Source organism: Coregonus clupeaformis, chromosome 25 (assembly GCF_020615455.1).
Source record: "Coregonus clupeaformis isolate EN_2021a chromosome 25, ASM2061545v1, whole genome shotgun sequence".
In the NCBI taxonomy this organism is placed as follows: domain Eukaryota; kingdom Metazoa; phylum Chordata; class Actinopteri; order Salmoniformes; family Salmonidae; genus Coregonus; species Coregonus clupeaformis.
In genome coordinates, this window is record NC_059216.1 from 908,493 (window position 1) to 934,476 (window position 25,984).

A 25,984-nucleotide genomic window follows, 5' to 3' on the forward strand; every position below is an offset into this window, starting at 1 on the left:
GGTGATGAGACATCGCTAACCATAAAATACAATATCGACGCACGTTTACGCTCTCGTGTATGTCGCCCTCTATCGCTCAGGAAGGCAGGTTCAACAAATAGAATTGAGCTTTGTTCAAAATCCGCAAAGGTTGACGAGCCAACACAACAAAAACGCCTACACTTCAGGCTCGAATCGATCGATGGTGCCAGTCAAATAATAATCTGTGATATCTATTAGGTGCTGTCTTTCACACGGGGGTTAAGCCTGGGATGCTGGGACTAAACACCTCCCTCTGCAACTGGATCCTGGACTTCCTGACGGGCCGCCCCCAGGTGGTAAGGGTAGGTAACAACACATCTGCCACACTGATCCTCAACACGGGGGCCCCTCAGGGGTGCGTGCTCAGTCCCCTCCTGTACTCTCTGTTCACCCATGACTGCATGGCCAGGCACGACTCCAACACCATCATTAAGTTTGCCGACGACACAACAGTGGTAGGCCTGATCACCGACAACGATGAGACAGCCTATAGGGAGGAGGTCAGAGATCTGGCCGTGTGGTGCCAGGACAACAACCTCTTCCTCAACGTGACCAAGACAAAGGAGATGATTGTGGACTACAGGAAAAAAAAGAGGACTGAGCACGCCCCCATTCTCATCGACGGGGCTGTAGTGGAACAGTTTGAGAGCTTCAAGTTCCTTGGTGTCCACATCACCAACGAACTATCATGGTCCAAACACACCAAGACAGTCGTGAAGAGGGCACAACAAAGCCTATTCCCCCTCAGGAGACTAAAAAGATTTGGCATGGGTCCTCAGATCCTCAAAAAATTCTACAGCTGCACCATCGAGAGCATCCTGACTGGTTGCATCACCGCCTGGTATGGCAACTGCTTGGCCTCTGACCGCAAGGCACTACAGAGGGTAGTGCGTACGGCCCAGTACATCACTGGGGCAAAGCTCCCTGCCATCCAGGACCTCTATACCAGGCGGTGTCAGAGGAAGGCCCTCAAAATTGTCAAAGACTCCAGCCACCCTAGTCATAGACTGTTCTCTCTGCTACCGCACGGCAAGCGGTACCGGAGTGCCAAGTCTAGGTCCAAAAGACTTCTCAACAGCTTCTACCCCCAAGCCATAAGACTCCTGAACAGCTAATCATGGCTACCGGACTATTTGCACTGCCCCCCACCCCATCCTTTTTACGCTGCTGCTACTCTGTTAAGTATTTATGCATAGTCACTTTAACTCTACCCACATGTACATATTACCTCAACTACCTCAACTAGCCGGTGCCCCCGCACATTGACTCTCGCAACGGTACCCCCCTGTATATATAGCCTCCCTACTGTCACTTTATTTTACTGTATATATAGCCTCCCTACTGTCACTTTATTTTACTTCTGCTCTTTTTTTCTCAACACTTTTTTTGTTGTTGTTTTATTCTTACTTTTTTTGTTTAAAATAAATGCACTGTTGGTTAAGGGCTGTAAGTAAGCATTTCACTGCAATGTCTGCACCTGTTGTATTCGGCGCATGTGACCAATAACATTTGATTTGATTTGATTTGATCTTGAGAGGACCGCACCGGCTGTTGAATAACACGTAACCGTGTACTGTTCTTGAATGCACCCCAAGGCTGCGAACATTTCACTGCCCAAACCATGGAATAAACGGCATTTGTTTTCACTCTGACATTATCAAACTCGTACTAATTTGCTATTCACGCCATTTGATTTTCCACGTTGGATGTAACAAAACTATTCATACATAATGATGATAAACAGCTGATCCTAGTTTATCGCTTTTGATACAATGTAACTCTTCCTCCTGAGTGTTCGAAACAGCGGCTCGCTGGAGCAGACAGCTTCATACTTCCTGATGTATGTTTCAACAGCAAATGGAAACTATTATGGAGGAGTTGTTGCATGAAATATCGAGTGCTCCAAAATGAAAATAAATCGTGCGTCTAAGTGACTGACTGGCCAGTTTAACGGCACACAGTATGCTAATACACTCTGTTGTTGTTTTCTAGTTTGCTCTGCGGAATCCTTACCGCCTTCGAGATGCTTGAGACACCTCCTGGATATCCCTTCGAAGAGATAGAATATGAGGACATAGAAGTTGAAGAGGTAAATGTCGTATGATAGCTACCAATACTGCCTATAGTACCAAACAATTAGCCTTTTGTGGGGGAAATTGCAGGAACCTTGTTGAATAGAATAGAAGTTTAGTGTTTTGATCATCCATGTCACTTCTGTGCCAGTTTCAACTATGAAGCCAAGATAGGCTACCTCTTTCAAAACACCAGCAGTATCTAATGATTTGTAGATTATACAGAAAATAACGAGACAGATCACCACTCAGAAACATGTCCGATTATAACCTAGAGGGGGACCTGTCTGCCCAGGACTCACAGAAGGGACAGAAATTAAAACACAATGATTTATATATACCACCGCGCCTCCATCTTGGCACTCCCCCACCATTGTAAAAAATATTTTGGAAGTTATAGAAATGCATTTATGAATGTCAATTATTTATTTTTTTGCCACGTTTATTCTGTTACAGACACCTTAATGCATACTTTGAAATTATATTATTTGAGCTAAACATAATAATATAAAACAAAATATAAAAACATTTTCTTTAACGTATAAAAAAAATACTTTAAATCATGTGTTTTTGTCCTTGAAACATTTAATTGAAATACTGTAGAATTCCGTTCATTCCTATGGAGGACCGTCTTCTGGTGGCTTCAAAGCCTCTCATTGGCCAATACATAGCATCAGCAATCCAAGGTTTATATACATTATTGTGAAAACACAACATTTTCCTTGAAAGCATGTTACTAGACCAGAAAAGCAGTGTTTTATACATGTGACATTTGTTTCTTTGTGTATCTCCAGGTTGTTGGCAGAGGAACATTTGGAGTTGTATTTAAGGCCAAATGGAAAGGCAAAGATGTTGCCATCAAGACCATAGAGAGCGAATCTGAGAGGAAAGCTTTTGTAGTAGAGGTACAGGAACATCCTCTCCTTACCTGCTGTAATGCATCGTTTTTCATCTAACCCTGTTTTTTCTGGTCTAGTCTATTGTTGAAATAAGTTTTGTTATCCCAATATTAACATTCCCACTAACATTTATGGACCTTTTTGATATTAGGTAGCAGCAGTCAAATGATATCCAATTACAATGTAAACAAAACAATACATATATGTTAAGATGGTGAGATCCGTTTCACTTATCCATGTCTCTTCCTCATCCAGCTCCGCCAGCTTTCTAGAGTAAATCACCCAAATATTGTGAAGCTCTATGGCTCATGTGATAATCCAGTAAGTACATTCAGGAGAGTTGTCTTCTTAGTATGATTTTCCTGGTGTTCAATTATATACTTTAGGCCCATGTGTCATTATTCATTTATTAGTTAGTATTATTTATTAGGACTACAGTTTTTCCTCTATATTGACACCACATTTGCAATCTCATACACTAAGTGTTTTTCCCTTTTTATCACAATGATTGTAACGTTCTCACACAGGTGTGTCTTGTTATGGAATATGCTGAGGGTGGCTCCTTATACAATGGTAAGAAATTACTTTTTCAGCTTCATTTCAACTCAGTATTTTCTTTAATGTAATTTCTTAGCTATTTCAATAAGTATATTGTTCATAATTCTATTTGCCAACCATAGCTTGAAGCCCTCATCTTAGTCGGAGTGCAATTATCAGTGTATCAATCTCCCACTATATTTCTGTGTAGTTGAGTGTGTTGTCTTGTGCAAGTGATCCTTACTGTATGTCATTGTTCAATCATGATCTATGAGGGTCTGTGCCAGTTACCATGTTAATATTTTATCTCTGTCTGTTCTGTGCGCCCCACCCGACTTTCTCCCCCTCTCTCTCTCTCTCTCTCTCTCTCGCTCTCGCCTGTGTTGTGTCTGGCCATTCCCAGTGCTGCATGGAGCTGAGCCCCTGCCCCAGTACAGTGCATCCCACACTATGAGCTGGTGTCTGCAGTGTGCTCAGGGGGTATCCTATCTCCACGCCATGAAACCCAAGGCCCTCATTCACAGAGACCTCAAACCACCCAAGTATGGCCCTTTTCTGTGTGCTGTTACTTAACTGCCTGTTTCAGGGTTGCAAAATTCCGGTAACTTTCCCAAATTTCCTCAGTTTTCCAGAAAAAAGATTCCTGGAATTATGAGGGGATAAGCAGGAAATTCGGGAGTCCTCCAACCAGGATTTCTGGAAAACCAGGGAATTGTGGGAAAGTTACCAGAATTTTGCAATCTGTTTACAGTACTTATATATCAAAATAGAAAACAATTAATCCTTAAGAGTCTACTGACACATCTAAGTAACATAAGAAAAAAATCCCCATTAAAATCTGTCAGTTTAAGATAGAGAGATCCGTTTTTTTTGCATGGGCTGCGTCTCAATCCACTGCATCCGCCAATGTCGGCCTTCCACATCTGGGGTGGAAGGTGGCCGAACTACAGCTGTGTTTTTCAGACCATGAGACATCCCGAAAATCGGTATTCTCACAAAAACGTCTGTAGCGTCAAACGATTATGACCAATCTATGGAAAGGGGAGACTGATGGACACGATGGTGTTCTCCATTTTGCTCTATGGCCCCACAAGTGTTATGAGACTCGTCTGAATTTGGTAACACTGATATGCCAACTTCTGTCTGTAGCGTCCCAACCATTTGAGCTACAAACTAGTATGACCCCACTATGGAAAGGGGAGACTCACGTTTTTCTCTTTGATCCCCACAAGTGTCATGGGACTTGTCTGAAGGTAACCCATACAAACAAATGGAAGTATGGAGGAAGTTTTGTACCAACAAAAATACAGGGTTAAATATGTGTCCAAAAAAACACAAATATTTCCTTATGATTTATTTTTTGACTGTCTTTTTCAATGCGTTTCTATGGGCTATAGTAGTAAAGGCCAAATTCACTATTTTATTTTTGATACCTAAAGGGGTCCTAAAATTCAAAATCAAATAGCTTAATGATCCATGTTATGACCACCATCTTAAAACAATTCCCCCCAACAGTTTAGACTTTTAGAGGTTAATGAGGTTGTACTCTCTGAACCTAAACCATAGCAATGTGTTTCAGTCTGCTGCTTGTACAGGGTGGCACAGTGTTGAAGATCTGTGACTTTGGGACAGCCTGTGACATCCAGACACACATGACCAACAACAAAGGAAGTGCAGCGTGGATGGCACCAGAAGTGTTTGAAGGCAAGTAACCTTTAGCAAGGGGTTTTCCTCCTTTCATTCAAAAGCAGAAGACCAAAATGGACCAAGCACCTAGTCTCTCTGTCTCGCCAATCGAACATTCTAGGGTCTCACTCTAACCTTTATTCCTTCACTCACCTGTATCTCTCTCTGTGACTCTGTTGTCCAGGCAGTAACTACAGTGAGAAGTGTGATGTGTTCAGCTGGGGCATCATCCTGTGGGAGGTGATCACTCGTAGAAAACCCTTTGACGAGATTGGAGGATCGGCCTTCTGCATCATGTGGGCCGTGCACAGAGGTGAGAGGTTACCGAGCCATAGACGCTTAGTGTAGTTACATTCACACAGAGGAATAAAACCGAAACAGCAAAATGAAGTGAAATATAGGTTTGAAAGAAAACCTCACCTAGTTGTTAGATGAAGGAGAGAAGATGAATAGAGGAAGCCACTAGGCTATTGACATTCCCCCACTGACATGCCAGTCTCTTGTATGGGTTCTCAGGGACTCGGCCCCCCCTGATAAAGGACCTCCCGGAGCCCATAGAGAATCTGATGACACACTGCTGGGACAAAGACCCTGCCCAGAGGCCCTCCATGGAGGAGGTCAAGCACACCATGGCAAGCCTCATGAAGGTACAGTACTGGAAAACCCCACAGCCCCATGTGATCAGAACTTCACACTCACAGCACTAATAATAACCCATAATAACCTGCAATTGAACAACTTATTTCTTAGTTATTATCAAGTGGTGTCTGTGTTCCACAGTTTATGAGCGTTTGATTTTAGATATGCGATTACTGTTAGCATTGTGTACTCTTCCTCCATGTGTCTGCAGTACTTCCCAGAGTCTGATGAGCCTCTCCAGTACCCTCACCAGTGTCCAGGCAACAGTAGGAGTGGCTCCTCCTCAGCCACAAGCACAGGTCAGTCCCATAGATTTAGGTACCCTATGAAGGTTGATGGATTATACAGTGAGGGAAAAAAGTATTTGATCCCCTGCTGATTTTGTACGTTTGCCCACTGACAAAGACATGATCAGTCTATAATTTTAATGGTAGGTTGATTTGAACAGTGAGAGACAGAATAACAACAACAAAAATCCAGAAAAACGCTTGTCAAAAATGTTAGAAATTGATTTGCATTTTAATAAAAATAAGTATTTGACCCCTCTGCAAAACATGACTTAGTACTTGGTGGCAAAACCCTTGTTGGCAATCACAGAGGTCAGAGGTTTCTTGTAGTTGGCCACCAGGTTTGCACACATCTCAGGAGGGATTTTGTCCCACTCCTCTTTGCAGATCTTCTCCAAGTTATTAAGGTTTCGAGGCTGACGTTTGGCAACTCGAACCTTCAGCTCCCTCCACAGATTTTCTATGGGATTAAGGTCTGGAGACTGGCTAGGCCACTCCAGGACCTTAATGTGCTTCTTCTTGAGCCACTCCTTTGTTGCCTTGGCCGTGTGTTTTGGGTCATTGTCATGCTGGAATACCCATCCACGACCCATTTTCAATGCCCTGGCTGAGGGAAGGAGGTTCTCACCCAAGATTTGACAGGACATGGCCCCGTCCATCGTCCCTTTGATGCGGTGAAGTTGTCCTGTCCCCATAGCAGAAAAACACCCCCAAAGCATAATGTTTCCACCTCCATGTTTGACGGTGGGGATGGTGTTCTTGGGGTCATAGGCAGCATTCCTCCTCCTCCAAACACGGCGAGTTGAGTTGATGCCAAAGAGCTCGATTTGCTTTGTGCTTTCTTGAGCAGGGGGACCTTGCGGGCGCTGCAGGATTTCAGTCCTTCACGGCGTAGTGTGTTACCAATTGTTTTCTTGGTGACTATGGTCCCAGCTGCCTTGAGATCATTGACAAGATCCTCCCGTGTAGTTCTGGGCTGATTCCTCACCGTTCTCATGATCATTGCAACTCCACGAGGTGAGATCTTGCATGGAGCCCCAGGCCGAGGGAGATTGACAGTTCTTTTGGGTTTCTTCCATTTGCGAATAATCGCACCAACTGTTGTCACCTTCTCACCAAGCTGCTTGGCGATGGTCTTGTAGCCCATTCCAGCCTTGTGTAGGTCTACAATCTTGTCCCTGACATCCTTGGAGAGCTCTTTGGTCTTGGCCATGGTGGAGAGTTTGGAATCTGATTGATTGATTGCTTCTGTGGACAGGTGTCTTTTATACAGGTAACAAGCTGAGATTAGGAGCACTCCTTTTAAGAGTGTGCTCCTAATCTCCGCTCGTTACATGTATAAAAGACACCTGGGAGCCAGAAATCTTTCTGATTGAGAGGGGGTCAAATACTTATTTCCCTCATTAAAATGCAAATCAATTTATAAAATTTTTGACATGCGTTTTTCTGGATTCTTTTGTTGTTATTCTGTCTCTCACTGTTCAAATAAACCTACCATTAAAATTATAGACTGATCATTTCTTTGTCAGTGGGCAAACGTACATAATCAGCAGGGGATCAAATACTTTTTTCCCTCACTATATAAACAGTTGGTGACAAGTAACACTTTACATTCTATTAAAATTATGCTATGTTGTAATTTATTTCGAAAATGCATATTAATGAAGTTCAGAAGATTCTGTTATTGCAGAAGTTTCTGTAAAAACATCCTCTCTTCTGTAGGTTCCTATGCAGACAACACTATCAACAGCTACAGAACTGAAAGCAACATGGAACACGGAACAAACTGTCAAGGGAGAGATGACACCCTGAAAATCACTGAAGCTAGATTTCCACTTCAGTTCAAACCATCAAAGGTAATGCAGTTATAGTTGGAGTAATAAGTTATCCCATCCATACCAATGTTCATGCTGTTCATGTTCCTTTTCAGGGGGGTACATTACGCCCCAGCCTGCCCTTGTCCAGAAGGGCTAGTGTGGAAAGCCTGCCTGAGCGTGAGCGTACCCAGAGTCCTGCCCCCACTGAGTTCAAAGGGCAATGTGCTGACCAATCGGGGCTAGAGCTGAGGGTGCCTATCAGTCCCACAGGTATGGGCCCTATTTAGTATTGGTTGTCACAATAGAGCCAGCTTACCAAAGATGTTATATGACCGGAAACTACTTTATGTCTGACACAATATGTCACTGCAGTGTTCACCAGGGGGCAGTACCGTACAACATACAGTATACATTTTATGCTTACCAGTACGTTTTCTATGTCCTCAGATATGAATGGCTTGGACAGCTCCATCCCCATGGCTTATCTGACACTGGATCACCAGCTGCAGGTACTGTAGGAATGGGGAGTTCTTTCTCCATTCATCCTCAATGCTGACTGATACTAAATACTATTGATACTGATAACCAATCAGCCACGTTTGACATACTATCTAAAAGCCTACTTACTACCTTTTTTGGATTTCATGTGTCCTCTACTTGAAATATGTTAAAAAAGTTAAGTACTGTACATTACATAAGAACGATGTGACAAATTGTAAGTGCATGATGGTGATGTGTGTTTCTGGGTTGTGTTTAGCCCCTGGCCCCGTTCTCTAACTCCAAAGAGTCCATGGCTGTGTTTGAGCAGCACTGCAGAATGGCCCAGGAGTACCTTAAAGTGCAGACTGAAATCGCCCTGCTCACCCAAAGAAAGTATGTCACATATTACCATATGTACAGTGCCTTCAGAAAGTAGTCATACCCCTTCACTTATTCATTTTGTTGTGTTAAAGCCTGAGTTCAAATTTGAATACATTGATATTTTTCTCTCACCCATCTACACACACTACCCCATAATCACTGACTAAAAAAAACATGTTTTTAGACATTTTAGCAAATTTAGTGAAAGTAAAATACAGAAATCTAATTTACATAAGTATTCACACCCCTGAGTTAATGCTTTGTAGAAGCACCTTTAGAGGCAATTTACAGCTTTGAGTCGTCTTGGGTATGTCTGAATCAGCTTTGCACATCTGAATTTGGGGATTTTCTCTTTGGGGATTTTCTCAAGATCTGTTAAGTTATATAGGGAGCGGCAGTGAACAACAATCTTCAAGTCTTTCCACTGATTTTCTATGGGATTCACGTCTGGGCTTTGGCTGGGCCACTCAAGGACTTTCACATTCTTGTTCTGAAGCCATTCCAGCATTGCTGTGGCTGTATGCTTAGGGTCATTGTCCTGTTGGAATGAAAATCTTCATCCCAGTCTAAAGTTGTTTGCACTTTGAAGCAGGTTCTCATCAAGTATTTGCCTGTATTTGGCTCCATTCATTGTTCCCTCTATCCTTACCAGTCTCCCATTTCCTGCCACTGAAAAGCATGCCCATAGCATGATGTTGCCACCACCATGCTTCACTGTAGGGATGGTGTTATACGGGTGAAGAGCTTTGCCTGGTTTTCTCCAGACATAGTGCTTTGCATTCAGGCCAAAGAGTAACATTTGTCTCATCAGACCACACAATCTTTTGCCTTATGATCTCAGAGTCTTTCACGTGCCTTTTTGCTAACTCCAGGTGTGCTGTCATGTGGCTTTTTCCATCTGGCCACTCTCCCATAAACCCCAGATTGGTGCTGTAAAGACTGTTGTCTTTCTGGCATGTTCTCCCATTTGTATTTGTATTTATTATGGATCCCCATTAGCTGCTGCCAAGGCATCAGCTACTGTTCCTGGGGTCCGGGAAAATTAAGGCAGTTATACAATTTTAATAACATTACAATACATTCATTACAGAATTCACAACACACTAAGTGTGTGCCCTCAGGCCCATACTCCACTACCACAAATCTACAACACAAAATCCATGTGTACGTGTGTGTATAGTGCGTATGTTATCGTGTGTGTGTTACGAACCCCGTGGCTTTAAACGTCTAGGGTGGATGGACAAGAGACCCGTAACATAATTCATGCAAATTAGAATCGTGACATGGAACAGTGAGAACAAAAACTACACGACAACCATAAACTACCGTCAAACATAAAATGTTTATTTTTGAACACACGGTAAAGGTTTGGGAAAAAGGGCTGAGCAGGACCCAAGAAATGAAACAATAGTGTAAAACACCCCTAAACTGATCTTGCCTGCCTCAAGAACCGCTAAGCTACTGCTAATCATACAAAAATTACAGTGGGTGGTCCGCTCAGGTCTAACTAGTGTTTTTAGACAGTTTTCTTCCTACGGGTAATGTACGCTCAAGGGCAACTTGCTTAAATTCCCCTTTTCCCAGAAACACACAACAAAGTTACCAAACAGAGTAACCAGCAAATGAGTGAGTACACAGGACACCACAGTATCCATACTCACATACGGAAATAGTCTCTCACTACAAACACAACTGACTGGCTTTTAAACAATGGGATGTGTGATTGAAAAACCAGAAACAGGTGGTGCAATGCAGAGGAATGTCCACTGATTGGTCCACCTCAGCAATCAGCAGACACCCCAACGACCACCAATCAGGAACATACAGGACACCTGTGTTTAGGGCAGAAGGAGAGGAAAAACACAAAAAGACACAGGATACCTGTATCCGTAACAGTGTGGAAGCATGTGTCTGTGCCTATGTTTGTGTTGCTTCACAGTCCCCAATGTTCCATAAGGTGTTTCTGTTTTTAAATCTGATTCTGCTGCTTGCATCAGTTACCTGATGTGGAATAGAGTTCCATGTAGTCATGGCTCTATGTAGTACTGTGCGCCTCCCATAGTCTGTTCTGGACTTGGGGACTGTGAAGAGACCTGGTGGCATGTCTTGTGGGGTATGCATGGGTGTCTGAGCTGTGTGCTAGTCATTTAAACAGACAGCTCGGTGCTTTCAACATGTCAATACTGTAAGTCGCTCTGGATAAGAGCGTCTGCTAAATGACTAAAATGTAAAATGTAAAATGTAATACCTCTTACAAATACAAGTAGTGATGAAGTCAATCTCTCCCCTACTTTGAGCCAGGAGAGATTGACATGCATATTATTAATGTTTGCTCTCTGTTTACATCCAAGGGCCAGCCGTGTTGCCCTGTTCTGAGCCAATTGCAATTTTCCTAAGTCCCTCTTTGTGGCACCTGACCACACAACTGAAATATTTAGGACTAACTTATTCCTTGCCACCCATTCTGAAACTAACTGCAGCTCTTTGTTAAGTGTTGCAGTAATTTCAGTCACTGTAGTAGCTGACGTGTATAGTGTTGAGACATCTGCATACATAGACACTCTTTACTTAGTTATAATTGAAAAAAGTAAGGGGTAGCTGCCCTGGAGAATTCCTGATTCTACCTGGATTATGTTTGAGAGGCTTCCATTAAATAACACCCTCTGTGTTCTGTTAGACAGGTAACTCTTTATCCACAGTATAACAGGGGGTGTAAAGCCATAACACATGTTTTTCCAGCAGCAGACTATAATCGATAATGTCAAAAGCAGCACTGAAGTCTAACAAAACAGCCCCCACAATCTTTTTATCATCAATTTCTCTCAGCCAATCATCAGTCATTTGTGTAAGTACTGTGCTTGTTGAATGTCCTTCCCTATAAGCGTGCTGAAAGTCAATTTGTTTACTGTAAAATAGCATTGTATCTGGTTAAACACAATTTCTTCCAAAACTACAAAGGGTTGGTAACAGGCTGATTGGTCGGCTATTTGAGCCAGTAAAGGGGGCTTTACTATTCTTAGGTAGCAGAATGACTTTTGCTTCCCTCCAGGCCTGAGGGCACACACTTTCTAGTAGGCTTAAATTGAAGATATGGCAAATAGGAGTTGCAATATCGTCCGCTATTTTCCTCAGTAATTTTCTATCCAAATTGTCAGACCCCGGTGGCTTGTCATTGTTGATAGACAACAATCATTATTTCACCTCTTCCACACAAATGACAATTCTTGTCTTTCATAATTTGGTCAGATATACTTGGATGTGTAGTGTCAGTGTTTGTTGCTGGCATGTCATGCCTATGTTTGCTAATCTTGCCAATGAAAAAATCATTAAAGTAGTTGGCAATATCAGTAATGAATGAGCCATCTGATTCAATAAATGATGGAGCTGAGTTTGCCTTTTTTCCCAATATTTCATTGAAGGTGCTCCAAAGCATTTTACTGTCATTCTTTATGTCATTTATCTTTGTTTCATAGTGTAGTTTCTTCTTATTTTTATTCATTCTTTATTTAGTCACATGATTTCTCAATTTGCAGTAAGTTTGCCAATCGGTTGTGCAGACAGATTTATTTGCCATTCCTTTTGCCTCATCCCTCTCTACCATACCATTTTTCAATTCCTCATCAATCCACAGGGATTTAACAGTTTTTACAGTCATTGTCTTAATGGGTGCATGCTTATTAGTAACTGGGATAAGCAATTTCATAAATGTGTCAAGTGCAACGTCTGTTTGCTCCTCATTACACACCACGAACCAACAAATATTCTTTACATCAACAACATAGGAATCACTACAAAACTTATTGTATGACCTCTTATACACTATATTAGCCCCAGCCTTTGGAACTTTGGTTTTCCTAGATATGGCTACTATATTGTGATCACTATATCCAATGGATCTGGATACTGCTTTCAAGCACATTTCTGCAGCATTAGTAAAGATGTGATCGATACATGTTGATGATTTCATTCCTGTGCTGTTTGTAACTACCCTGGTAGGTTGACTGCAAGTTATTAATTTAATGAACCTTGTTTCTTAAGCTACATATGTTAACGTGGGCTATTTTGAGCACTTTTCAGGGATGCTGGCTTGTTTTCATTGCTTTACTGGGAAGCTTAGCAGAAGTAGATATTCTCATGTTATTTATGTTAGTGCAGGGTGAACTGCATACAGTGGACTTCCTACCTGGGCACACCGCCTCAGTGCTAACAGCATAAATGTGGTTCATAGACACATGATTGCTGCATACAATAGCTGTAGGATCAGCAGAGGCATTCAGGGCAGTTAGAGCGACATAAATTAGGTTACTTACATTGTGTCTACCTATGTAAGTATGTCCCATCTCAGCCAAGGAACTCTGTAGTTTTGTCAGAGTGGTCATTGGGTTCTTGGTTACCTTCCTGACCAAGGTCCTTCTTGCCCGGTTTCTCAGTTTGGTAGGACGGCCAGCTCTAGGCAGAGTCTGGGTAGTTCCAATGATGGAGACCACTGTGCTCTTGGAAACTTTGAACACTCTAGAAATTGTTTGCACCGGAGCTCAATTTGGAGTGTCATAGCAAAGGGGTGTAAAATACTTACAGTGAAGGAAAAAAGTATTTGATCCCCTGCTGATTTTGTACGTTTGCCCACTGACAAAGACATGATCAGTCTATAATTTTAATGGTAGGTTTATTTGAACAGTGAGAGACAGAATAACAACAAAATAATATAGTAAAACGCATGTCAAAAATGTTATAAATTGATTTGCATTTTAATGAGGGAAATAAGTATTTGACCCCTCTGCAAAACATGACTTAGTACTTGGTGGCAAAACCCTTGTTGGCAATCACAGAGGTCAGACGTTGTAGGATTTTTAATGAATTTATTTGCAAACTATGGTGGAAAATAAGTATTTGGTCACCTACAAACAAGCAAGATTTCTGGCTCTCACAGACCTGTAACTTCTTCTTTAAGAGGCTCCTCTGTCCTCCACTCGTTACCTGTATTAATGGCACCTGTTTGAACTTGTTATCAGTATAAAAGACACCTGTCCACAACCTCAAATAGTCACACTCCAAACTCCACTATGGCCAAGACCAAAGAGCTGTCAAAGGACACCAGAAACAAAATTGTAGACCTGCACCAGGCTGGGAAGACTGAATCTGCAATAGGTAAGCAGCTTGGTTTGAAGAAATCAACTGTGGGAGCAATTATTAGGAAATGGAAGACATACAAGACCACTGATAATCTCCCTCGATCTGGGGCTCCACGCAAGATCTCACCCCGTGGGGTCAAAATGATCACAAGAACGGTGAGCAAAAATCCCAGAACCACACGGGGGGACCTAGTGAATGACCTGCAGAGAGCTGGGACCAAAGTAACAAAGCCTACCATCAGAAACACACTACGCCGCCAGGGACTCAAATCCTGCAGTGCCAGACGTGTCCCCCCTGCTTAAGCCAGTACATGTCCAGGCCCGTCTGAAGTTTGCTAGAGTGCATTTGGATGATCCAGAAGAGGATTGGGAGAATGTCATATGGTCAGATGAAACCAAAATAGAACTTTTTGGTAAAAACTCAACTCGTCGTGTTTGGAGGACAAAGAATGCTGAGTTGCATCCAAAGAACACCATACCTACTGTGAAGCATGGGGGTGGAAACATCATGCTTTGGGGCTGTTTTTATGCAAAGGGACCAGGACGACTGATCCGTGTAAAGGAAAGAATGAATGGGGCCATGTATCGTGAGATTTTGAGTGAAAACCTCCTTCCATCAGCAAGGGCATTGAAGATGAAACGTGGCTGGGTCTTTCAGCATGACAATGATCCCAAACACACCGCCCAGGCAACGAAGGAGTTGCTTCGTAAGAAGCATTTCAAGGTCCTGGAGTGGCCTAGCCAGTCTCCAGATCTAAACCCCATAGAAAATCTTTGGAGGGAGTTGAAAGTCCGTGTTGTCCAGCGACAGCCCCAAAACATCACTGCTCTAGAGGAGATCTGCATGGAGGAATGGGCCAAAATACCAGCAACAGTGTGTGAAAACCTTGTGAAGACTTACAGAAAACGTTTGACCTGTGTCATTGCCAACAAAGGGTATATAACAAAGTATTGAGAAACTTTTTTGTTATTGACCAAATACTTATTTTCCACCATAATTTGCAAATAAATTCATTAAAAATCCTACAATGTGATTTTCTGGACTTCTTTTTCTCATTTTGTCTGTCATAGTTGACATGTACCTATGATGAAAATTACAGGCCTCTCTCATCTTTTTAAGTGGGAGAACTTGCACAATTGGTGGCTGACTAAATACATTTATTCCCCACTGTATACAGTGTGTGCAAATGTAGCAAGTTATGGAGGTAAGGCAATAAATAGGCTATAGTGCAAAATAATTACAATTAGTATTAACATTGGAATGATAAGAGATGATGTGCAAATAGAGATACTGGGGTGCAAATGAGCAAAATAAATAACAATAAAGCAAAGCAGTGCGATTAAAAACAACAACACAGAGTTACATATGGGGTAAAACAAAACATAAAGTCAAAAATACAACAGAAAATATATATACAGTGTGTGCAAATGTAGCAAGTTATGGAGGTAAGGCAATAAATAGGCTATAGTGCAAAATAATTACAATTAGTATTAACACTGGAATGATAGATGTGCAAGAGATGATGTGCAAATAGAGATACTGGGGTGCAAATGAGCAAAATAAAATAAATAACAATATGGGGATGAGGTAGTTGGGTGGGCTAATTTCAGATGGGCTGTGTACAGGTACAGTGATCGGTAAGGTGCTCTGACAACTGATGCTTAAAGTTAGTGAGGGAGATAAGAGTCTCCAGCTTCAGAGATTTTTGCAATTCGTTCCAGTCATTGGCAGCAGAGAACTGGAAGGAATGGCGGCCAAAGGAGGTGTTGGCTTTGGGGATTAGTGGTTCTTTATGGTGTACGTTTTCGTTTTTATTATTATTATTTCACTGTTATTATTATTAAACAGTAATTGCATATTATTCTTGTAACTACTTTTTATTTATTTTTTGGGGGGGTACTCTTGAAAATGAGATGGTGCATCTCAAGAGATTTCATCCTGCAAAATTTCAAATAAATAAATATTTACCCAACATTCCCTATGCTTTCACTGAAGATGTTCATCCAATGTGCACACACTGTACCTCAGATTGCACTGTACTCTAGTGTGACTAATGACTTACTGGTTTACTTGTTGTATCTGTTGTGATACCATTTACTCTTAACATGAGTCAATTCATTAGAATTTAATTGAATAACTTTGTTTCCAAAACAGTATTTTACTGTATGTAGTAATTTGTTGTACGGTTACAGTGAATGTAGGCTACCTAAACGCTAAACATGTTCTCTCTGCCTTTGTGGTGGTGATGTGTAGGAAGGAGCTGATCTCTGAGCTGCACCAGGATGAGAAGGAGCAGCAGAACACGTCCCGTCTGATTCAGGAGCACACCAAACTGTTTGACGAGAACAAGAGTCTCTCCACCTACTTCCACATTTGTAAGAACAAGCTGGAGCGGATCCAGAGTCAGCAACAGAAGAGTTAGAATGCCTCCTGATGTGTGGCTGTTGCCCTAGAACTGTCCTCAGATCAGCAGCAGCTGAAGACACTGTCTGTCAAGTGGCCATTTTGTGATGTCTCTTCTGTCGACCCTCAGCTGTTTTGGGATCGGCTGCAGCCAAATATACCTGGCATATTTGTGATGAATGCTTCAAATTGCTCATCAAACTGTTTTCGGATGAGCAGCTAAAGAGATTGAAAACTTCCATGTTGCTCTTAAACTGTTCTTGGATCATTGGCCAAAGAGAAAAGCCATGCTATTATGAATGTTTTGTAGATCCTCAACTGATCCACAGTCAGCAGCAGACCGCACACAGCAGGTCTCCCCTCAGGTCCTTGCTCCCCAATGCGCTGTACAGTTAAGACACTCAAAGTGTCTCAAACCAGAGCTGCGTTCAGTACAACAATGTTGTGCAAGACATCTCAACAACAGCTCAGTTCATTTCATGTCTCGCAAAGATGTCATTCTATTCTGCCAGAGGAACAGTGGACTCGTTGAACAAGGGAAGCCTGGAGGCCCTGTAACATCTTCTCCTACTGTAGTTGTTGATATCCAAACTAAAATGAGATTGATCTTGGGTCAGTTTTGTATTCCCCTCCCCAATGTTTAAAGTTAGGATTTGAGGAGGACAAGCTGATCCTAGATCTGTGCCTAAGTTTAATTTCTGCCCTTAGTGTGACATCAAGGAAGTATCAGAAAGGCTTTTGTAGAGCGTTGTTGGTGTTGTTAAGGTGGATGACTTGCAGTAACACCTTAGACGACTTGAGGTGTTTCCTGTCTTGTGGCAGATGACTGTCCCCTCCCCAGGGCTGTTGTAGAGGTGCTAGTAGTGAAAGAAGTGGCTCATCTTGTTGTCCCTCTCTGGCTCGTACCTCTCTGTGACAGCTAGCTTTGTATGGAGATGACATATAGATGACTAAGATGTGCACAAAAGGCTCTCATTTCATATATATTTGCATCTTTTTAAATTTCTATAGCATTCTTATATCTTTATTCCCTTTTACATATGCACTGGCTCATTGAGAAGTAATGACAAAAATTTAATTGGATCTTCGTTTTTATGAATTTTATAGAGCCTATACCTTACCATGTTCAGTGAATCAGCAAAGTTTTACATTAGTTTTGAGATCTTTCTCAATCTTTCTGCCTTGGAGGTTTTAGATATATTTTTTTCTCATTGAGACATTCTCTAAATTTAGAATGCCACAACCACTCAGTATTAGTGTTTATATTTTGTTAATTTAGTCAATTATTTCACTTTCGTATTCACCCCTATAGTGTTAAATGTGTGTATGCTGGTTGTGGACTAAGAGTTTGGGCTTGTTCTAGCACTTCCACCAATGTGTTATACACTTTTGTTTGCTTTATTTGCCCTCTGTGTGCGTATGTTCACAAGTTGCCTTAGGCTATATCTCACTCTCTGTACTGTATTTTTTTAAATAGCGTTTTGACTTTCAAAACCAGAAAGGTACTCTGTTGTCAATGCACTTTTGAATGTACAGTGAGCTCCAAAGGTATTGGGACATTGACACATTTGTTGTTGTTTTGGCTCTGTACTCCAGCACTTTGGATTTGAAATGATACAATGACTATGAGGTTAACGTGCAAACAGTCAGCTTTAATTTGAGTTTAAAAAAAATATATATATATATACAGTGGGGAGAACAAGTATTTGATACACTGCCGATTTTGCAGGGTTTCCTACTTACAAAGCATGTAGAGGTCTGTAATTCTTATCATAGGTACACTTCAACTGTGAGAGACGGAATCTAAAACAAAAATCCAGAAGATCACATTGTATGATTTTTAAGTAATTAATTTGTATTTTATTGCATGACATAAGTATTTGATCACCTACCAACCAGTAAGAATTCCGGCTCTCACAGACCTGTTAGTTTTTCTTTAAGAAGCCCTCCTGTTCTCCACTCATTACCTGTATTAACTGCACCTGTTTGAACTCGTTACCTGTCCACACACTCAATCAAACAGACTCCAACCTCTCCACAATGGCCAAGACCAGAGAGCTGTGTAAGGACATCAGGGATACAATTGTAGACCTGCACAAGGCTGGGATGGGCTACAGGACAATAGGCAAGCAGCTTGGTGAGAAGGCAACAACTGTTGGCGCAATTATTAGAAAATGGAAGAAGTTCAAGATGACGGTCAATCACCCTCGGTCTGGGGGCTCCATGCAAGATCTCACCTCGTGGGGCATCAATGATCATGAGGAAGGTGAGGGATCAGCCCAGAACTACACGGCAGGACCTGGTCAATGACCTGAAGAGAGCTGGGACCACAGTCTCAAAGAAAACCAATAGTAACACACTACGCCGTCATGGATTAAAATCCTGCAGCGCACGCAAGGTCCCCCTGCTCAAGCCAGCGCATGTCCAGGCCCGTCTGAAGTTTGCCAATGACCATCTGGATGATCCAGAGGAGGAATGGGAGAAGGTCATGTGGTCTGATGAGACAAAAATAGAGCTTTTTGGTATAAACTCCACTCGCCGTGTTTGGAGGAAGAAGAAGGATGAGTACAACCCCAAGAACACCATCCCAACCGTGAAGCATGAAGGTGGAAACATCATTCTTTGGGGATCCTTTTCTGCAAAGGGGACAGGACGACTGCACCGTATTGAGGGGAGGATGGATGGGGCCATGTATCGCGAGATTTTGGCCAACAACCTCCTTCCCTCAGTAAGAGCATTGAAGATGGGTCGTGGCTGGGTCTTCCAGCATGAAAACGACCCGAAACACACAGCCAGGGCAACTAAGGAGTGGCTCCGTAAGAAGCATCTCAAGGTCCTGGAGTGGCCTAGCCAGTCTCCAGACCTGAACCCAATAGAAAATCTTTGGAGGGAGCTGAAAGTCCGTATTGCCCAGCGACAGCCCCGAAACCTGAAGGATTTGGAGAAGGTCTGTATGGAGGAGTGGGCCAAAATCCCTGCTGCAGTGTATGCAAACCTGGTCAAGACCTACAGGAAACGTATGATCTCTGTAATTGCAAACAAAGGTTTCTGTACCAAATATTAAGTTCTGCTTTTCTGATGTATCAAATACTTATGTCATGCAATAAAATGCAAATTAATTACTTAAAAATCATACAATGTGATTTTCTGGATTTTTGTTTTACAGACCTCTACATGCTTTGTAAATAGGAAAACCTGCAAAATCGGCAGTGTATCAAATACTTGTTCTCCCCACTGTATATATATTTCAGGTGAACCGTTTAGAAATTACGGCACTTTTTGTACATAGTCCTCCCCCCCATTTTAGGGGACCAAAAGTATTGGGACAAATTCAGTTGTATGTGTATTAAGGTAGTCAAACATTTAGTATTTGGTCCCCATATTCGTAGCACGCAATGTTTACATCAAGCTTGTGACTCTACAAACTTGTTGATTACATTTGGTGTTTGTTTTGGTTGTGTTTCAGATTATTTTGTGCCCAATAGAACTGTAAATGGGGGGACTATGTACAAAAAGTGCTGTAATTTCTAAACGGTTCACCCTATATGGATGAAATTACCCTCAGATTAAAGCTGTCACTGTCCCAATACATTTGTAAACTGTATATCTAAGAATTTCAAAAGTACTCAACTAAAAGGTAATGCACACAAGAAAAGGCTGTTTTTACATTATTTGTAGTAAGGACATCATTAGATTTTAGTCATTTAGCAGACGCTCTTATCCAGAGCAACTTACAGGAGCAATTCGGGTTAAGTGCCTTGCTTAAGGGCACATCGACAGCTTTTTCGCCTAGTCGGCTCGGGGATTAGAACCAGCAACTTTTCGGTTACTGGCACAATGCTCTTAACCACTAAGCTACCTGCCGCCCCATTATATCATGAATATAATGTTGCCCTAGCATATCTTTTTGATTTAATTTGCACTTTGTGTGTCACTCAGTGGATCTGAAATGCCTGTATACTTAGGTGCATAAAATATTTCCTAATATCTACGATTTCAGTGGTTTTGGTATATTCTGTAGAATAATATCGGCACAAATGTTCTTTATTTCAATTGACTTGTTCTCCCTTTTTTTAAACCACTTGATGACACCCTTTGAGCACTGTTTTTTAATCTCCTTTATTTCGATTTTGTGCTCGGTCATGTGCTTGATGCATACCAAATCATTTTTGTAGCTGCTGTTCACATGTGTGCTTATCAAAACTACTGAGTAAAGTTATGAACTCCTTTAAAGCGACACTGAACAAAAATATAAACGCAACAATTTCAAAGATTTTACTGAGTTACCGTTCATATAAGGAAATCAGTCAATTGAAATAAATTAATTAAGCCCTAATCAATGGATTTCACATGACTGGGAATATAGATATGCATCTGTTGGTCACAGATACCTTAAAAAAACGGTAGGGGCGTGGATCAGAAAACCAGTATCTGGTGTGACCACCATTTGCCTCATGCAGCGCGACACATCTCCTTCGCATAGAGTTGATCAGGCTGTTGATTGTGGCCTGTGGAATGTTGTCCCACTCCTCTTCAATGGCTGTGCGAAGTTGCTGGATATTGTCAGGAACTGGAACACGCTGTCATACACGTCGATCCAGAGCATCCCAAACATACTAAATGGGTGACATGTCTGGTGAGTATGCAAGCCATGGAAGAACTGGGACATTTTCAGCTTCCAGGAATTGTGTACAGATCCTTGCGACATGGGGCCGTGCATTATCATGCTGAAACATGAGGTGATAGCTGTGGATGAATGGCACGACAATGGGCCTCAGGATCTCGTCACGGTATCTCTGTGCATTCAAATTGCCAATCGATAAAATGAAATTGTGTTCATTGTCCATAGCTTATGCCTGCCCATACCATAACAGCACCGCCACAACGTTGACATGAGCAAACCGCTCGCCCACACAACGCCATACACGCTGTCGGCCAACTGCCCGGTACAGTTGAAACCGGGATTCATCCATGAAGAGCACACTTCTCCAGCGTGCCAGTGGCCATCGAAGGTGAGCATTTGCCCACTGAAGTCAGTTACGACGCCGAACCGCAGTCAGGTCAAGACCCTGGTGAGGACGATGAGCATGGAGATGAGCTTCCCTGGTTTCTGACAGTTTGTGCATTAATTATTCGGTTGTGCAAACCCACAGTTTCATCAGCTGTCTGGGTGGCTGGTCTCAGACGATCCCGCAGGTGAAGAAGTCGGATGTGCAGGTCCTGGGCTGGCATGGTTACACATGGTCTGCGGTTGTGAGGCCGGTTGGACATACTTCCAAATTCTCTCAAATGACATTGGAGGCGGCTTATGGTAGAGAAATGAACATTCAATTCTCTGGCAACAGCTCTCGTGGACATTCCTGCAGTCAGCATGCCAATTGCACGCTCCCTCAAAACATGAGACATCAGTGGCATTGTGTTGTGTGACAAAACTGCACATTTTAGAGTAGCCTTTTATTGTCCCCAGCACACATTGCACCTGTGTAATGATCATGCTGCTTAACCAGCTTCTTGATATGCCACACCTGTCAGGTGGATGGATTATCTTGTCAAAGGAGAAATGCTCACTAACAGGGATGTAAACAAATTTGTGCAAACAATTTCAGAGAAATAAGCTTTTTGTGAGTCTGGAAAATATTCTGTGATCTTTTATTTCAGCTCATGAAACATGGGACCAACACTTTACATGTTGTGTTTATATTTTTGTTCAGTGTAAATTAAGTACAGTTGAAGTCGGAAGTTTACATACACTTAGGTTGGCGTCATTAAAACTCGTTTTTCAACCACTCCACAAATGTCTTGTTAACAAACTATAGTTTTGGCAAGTCGGTTAGGACATCTACTTTGTGCATGACACAAGTCATTTTTACAACAATTGTTTACAGACAGATTATTTCACTTATAATTCACTATATCACAATTCCAGTGGGTCAGACGTTTACATACACATTTTTTACATTTTAAGTCATTTAGCAGACGCTCTTATCCAGAGCGACTTACAGTTAGTGAGTGCATACATTATTTTTGTATATTTTTTTCCATACTGGCCCCCCGTGGAAAACGAACCCACAACCCTGGCGTTGCAAACGCCGTGCTCTACCAACTGAGCTACATCCCTGCCGGCCATTCCCTCCCCTATCCTGGACGACGCTGGGCCAATTGTGCGCCGCCCCATGGGTCTCCCGGTCGCGGCCGGCTACGACAGAGCCTGGATTCGAACCAGGATCTCTAGTGGCACAGCTAGCACTGCGATGCAGTGCCTTAGACCACTGTGCCACTCGGGAGGCAAGTTGACTGTGCCTTTAAACAGCTTGGAGGGACTGGTGCACTTCACAAAATAGATGGCATCGTGAGGAAGGAAAATGTGGATATATTGAAGCAACATTTCAAGACATCAGTCAGGAAGTTAAAGCTTGGTCGCAAATGGGTCTTCCAAATGGACAATGACCCCAAGCATACTTCCAAAGTTGTGGCAAAATGGCTTAAGGATAACAAAGGCAAGGTATTGGAGTGGCCATCACAAAGCCCTGACCTCAATCCTATAGAAAATTTGTGGGCAGAACTGAAAAAGCGTGTGCGAGCAAGGAGGCCTACAAACCTGACTCAGTTACATCCGCTCTGACAGGAGGAATGGGCCAAAATTCACCCAACTTATTGTGGGAAGCTTGTGGAAGGCTACCCGAAACATGTGACCCAAGTTAAACAATTTAAAGGCAATGCTACCAAATACTAATTGAGTGTATGTAAACTTCTGACCCACTGGGAATGTGATGAAAGAAATAAAAGCTGAAATAAATCCTTCTCTCTACTATTATTCTGACATTTCACATTCTTAAAATAAAGTGGTGATCCTAACTGACCTAAGACAGGGAATTTTTACTAGGATTAAATGTCAGGAATTGTGAAAAACTGAGTTTAAATGTATTTGGCTAAGGTGTATGTAAACTTCCGACTTCAACTGTATATGAGGAAGGTATGGAACAAAATCTGAAACCATTTTTATGTTTCTGAAGTATGTTTTTGTGTCTCCCAGTTGAAACAGCACAGTGAGGATGACTGCTATATCACTGACTAGTGACTAACATGACTGGCTTGTGTTGGCTAAGAAGACTGATGATGTCACTCTCCGTATTTCCTGGCATTCATGTTACAAGCTGCCTAGCTACTGTGAAAATACGGTTAAAGTAAGAAACCTACTACAGTATCTTCATCACATGGAGCATTCACTTTTTGTTTCTTTCCTGAAAATGTTATGTTATGTTCTCTGGAAGGTCAATGTTGTGGCTACAGGATGATGAGCTGTCTGACATTAACCTGAGAGATAGGATTGCCACCTGGTCTTCATACAGTCACTTGCCCTGCATGGTGAATATGCTTTGTCTTTGACCCTTACATTGACTTGTTTCTGAGTATGAAGTTATATAAAAAAATGAAAACATTATTTTGTGCAGTATTTATATTGTGTTCATAATGTTTGCAAAACCAATTTACTTGAAAGTGTTTCCATAGTTACCATCATATTTCAGTAGCTTAATTAGGTTAAAACTGGAGTATGAAAATCTTGGATGCAATAATTTGATATTGTTGTTCAATTTCACGTTCTGTGTATGAATGCTTCCATACACTCATGCAGTCAAAACATTTGGACAGAGTTTGAACCCAGGTCCCCACCCACCAACCTGCCCACGCAGGAATGTAGCCTACATGTTTCCATCAAGAAACATAACAAGCTTGTCTGTCACCGCTGTGTCAACTGTAATCGCTCCTTTAAAAAGAAAGGACTAGAGGAAACGAGGGAATTGACAGCATGGTTTGGTGACAGACTAATTCCTCAAAACCCCCCAGTGTGGCTAAGCCTAGTCCTCCACTTCCTTTTATCAAGAGCTCTCCTGTTTTCTTTCGCTTGCAGAAATGTCTTATTCAATTTCAGGTCATGTTCAAGTATAGGCCATGGTCTCCAGTTGTTTAGTGTTCTGAGAGCCTTGTCAGTTTGACTGTGTGTAATTGTGTCTCCCTGTCTATTTTGTCTCCAGTATCTGTTGTAGAAATGCATTTTTGGCAGTAGCGTATATATGAGACATGACTAGCAAAGCAAAATCTGATAATTTTCTAAAATATGTCTTCCTTGTAAATTTTACACTGCATAGGTAAATTGTGTGATTATCCCCATCACTGGCTCCTTGCATTACCACTTTGTACATCATTTCCTGCTGTTGAGCAGATAGAATCAGCTTTGGTTATTTATACCACTTGACATTGAGAATGTGGGCTGATCTGAATACCACCCAGGGAAAATAAATAGGCTCTAGGAGCAGCAAGTCTGTGGCAACCTGATAAAACGTAATAGCTTGCCAGCTCCTTGGGGATCTGCTGTCTCTATATTAGAAATCACGCTCACTCTGCCTGACTAATGAAGCCTCTGTACTGAACCAAAAGGCCTACAGTTGAAGTCGGAAGTTTCCATACACTTAAGTTGGAGTCATTAAAACTCGTTTTTCAACCACTCCACAAATTTCTTGTTAACAAACTATAGTTTTGGCAAGTCGGTTAGGACATCTACTTTGTGCATGACACAAGTAATTTTCCCAACAATTGTTTAGAGACAGATTTATTTCACTTATAATTCACTATATCACAATTCCAGTGGGTCAGAAGTTTACATACACTAAGTTGAATGTGCCTTTAAACAGCTTGGAAAATTCCAGAGAATGATGTCATGGCTTTAGAAGCTTCTGATAGGCTAACTGACATCATTTGAGTCAATTGGAGGTGTAACTGTGGATGTATTTCAAGGCCTACCTTCAAACTCAGTGCCTCTTTGGTTGACATCATGGGAAAATAAAAATAAATCAGCCAAGACCTCAGAAAAAACATTGTAGACCTCCACAAGTCTGGTTCATCCTTGGGAGCAATTTCCAAACGCCCGAAGGTACCACGTTCATCTGTACAAACAATAGTACGCAAGTATAAACACCATGGGACCACACAGCCATCATACCGCTCAGGAAGGAGACGCGTTCTGTCTCCTAGAGATTAACGTACTTTGGTGCGAAAAGTGCAAATCACTCCTAGAACAACAGCAAAGGACCTTGTGAAGATGCTGGAGGAAACAGGTACAAAAGTATCTATATCCACAGTAAAATGAGTCCTATATTGACATAACCTGAAAGGCCGCTCAGCAAGGAGGAAACCACTGCTCCAAAACCGCCATAAAAAAAGCCAGACTACGGTTTGCAACTGCACATGGGGACAAAGATTGTACTTTTTGGAGAAATGTCCTCTGGTCTGATGAAATAAAAATAGAACTGTTTGACCATAATGACCATCGTTATGTTTGGAGAAAAAAGGGGGTTCCTGCAAGCCGATGAACACCATCCCAACCGTGAAGCACGGGGGTGGCAGCATCATGCTGTGGGGGTGCTTTGTTGCAGGAGGGACTGGTGCACTTCACAAAATAGATGGCATCATGAGGAAGGAAAATTATGTGGATATATTGAAGCAACTTCTCAAAACATCAGTCAGGAAGTTAAAGCTTGGTTGCAAATGGGTCTTCCAAATGGACAATGACCCCAAGCATACTTCCAAAGTTGTGGCAAAATGGCTTAAGGACAACAAAGTCAAGGTATTGG

General features: G+C 42.0%; 1 protein-coding gene across 2 annotated transcripts; it reads left to right on the top strand.

The window, feature by feature from the left end:
* The first annotated feature begins 132 nt into the window (after positions 1 to 132).
* LOC121539145 (mitogen-activated protein kinase kinase kinase 7-like) lies at positions 133 to 17,960 on the top strand. Of its 2 annotated transcripts, none has more exons than XM_041847425.2 (15): positions 133 to 323; positions 2,014 to 2,110; positions 2,888 to 2,998; positions 3,248 to 3,313; positions 3,520 to 3,565; positions 3,933 to 4,071; positions 5,109 to 5,233; positions 5,400 to 5,528; positions 5,732 to 5,862; positions 6,066 to 6,153; positions 7,864 to 7,997; positions 8,072 to 8,228; positions 8,406 to 8,467; positions 8,716 to 8,831; positions 16,206 to 17,960. In XM_041847425.2, exons 2-15 carry the CDS (start codon positions 2,045 to 2,047, stop codon positions 16,372 to 16,374), a joined length of 1,539 nt encoding a protein of 512 aa, XP_041703359.1. In that variant the 5' UTR covers positions 133 to 323; positions 2,014 to 2,044; the 3' UTR covers positions 16,375 to 17,960. The 2 variants fall into 2 exon arrangements, with proteins under 2 accessions (XP_041703359.1, XP_041703358.1); XM_041847424.1 differs by lacking the exon at positions 133 to 323 and adding an exon at positions 1,652 to 1,861.
* Positions 17,961 to 25,984: the final 8,024 nt, after the last annotated feature.

Coding starts and splice junctions, on each gene's coding strand:
- LOC121539145 (XM_041847425.2), top strand. CDS start 2,045: ATGCTTGAGACACCTCCTGGATATCCCTTCGAAGAGATAGAATATGAG. Junction 3,566..3,932: donor GGGTGGCTCCTTATACAATG/GTAAGAAATTAC, acceptor GGCCATTCCCAG/TGCTGCATGGAGCTGAGCCC. Junction 8,468..8,715: donor CACTGGATCACCAGCTGCAG/GTACTGTAGGAA, acceptor GGTTGTGTTTAG/CCCCTGGCCCCGTTCTCTAA.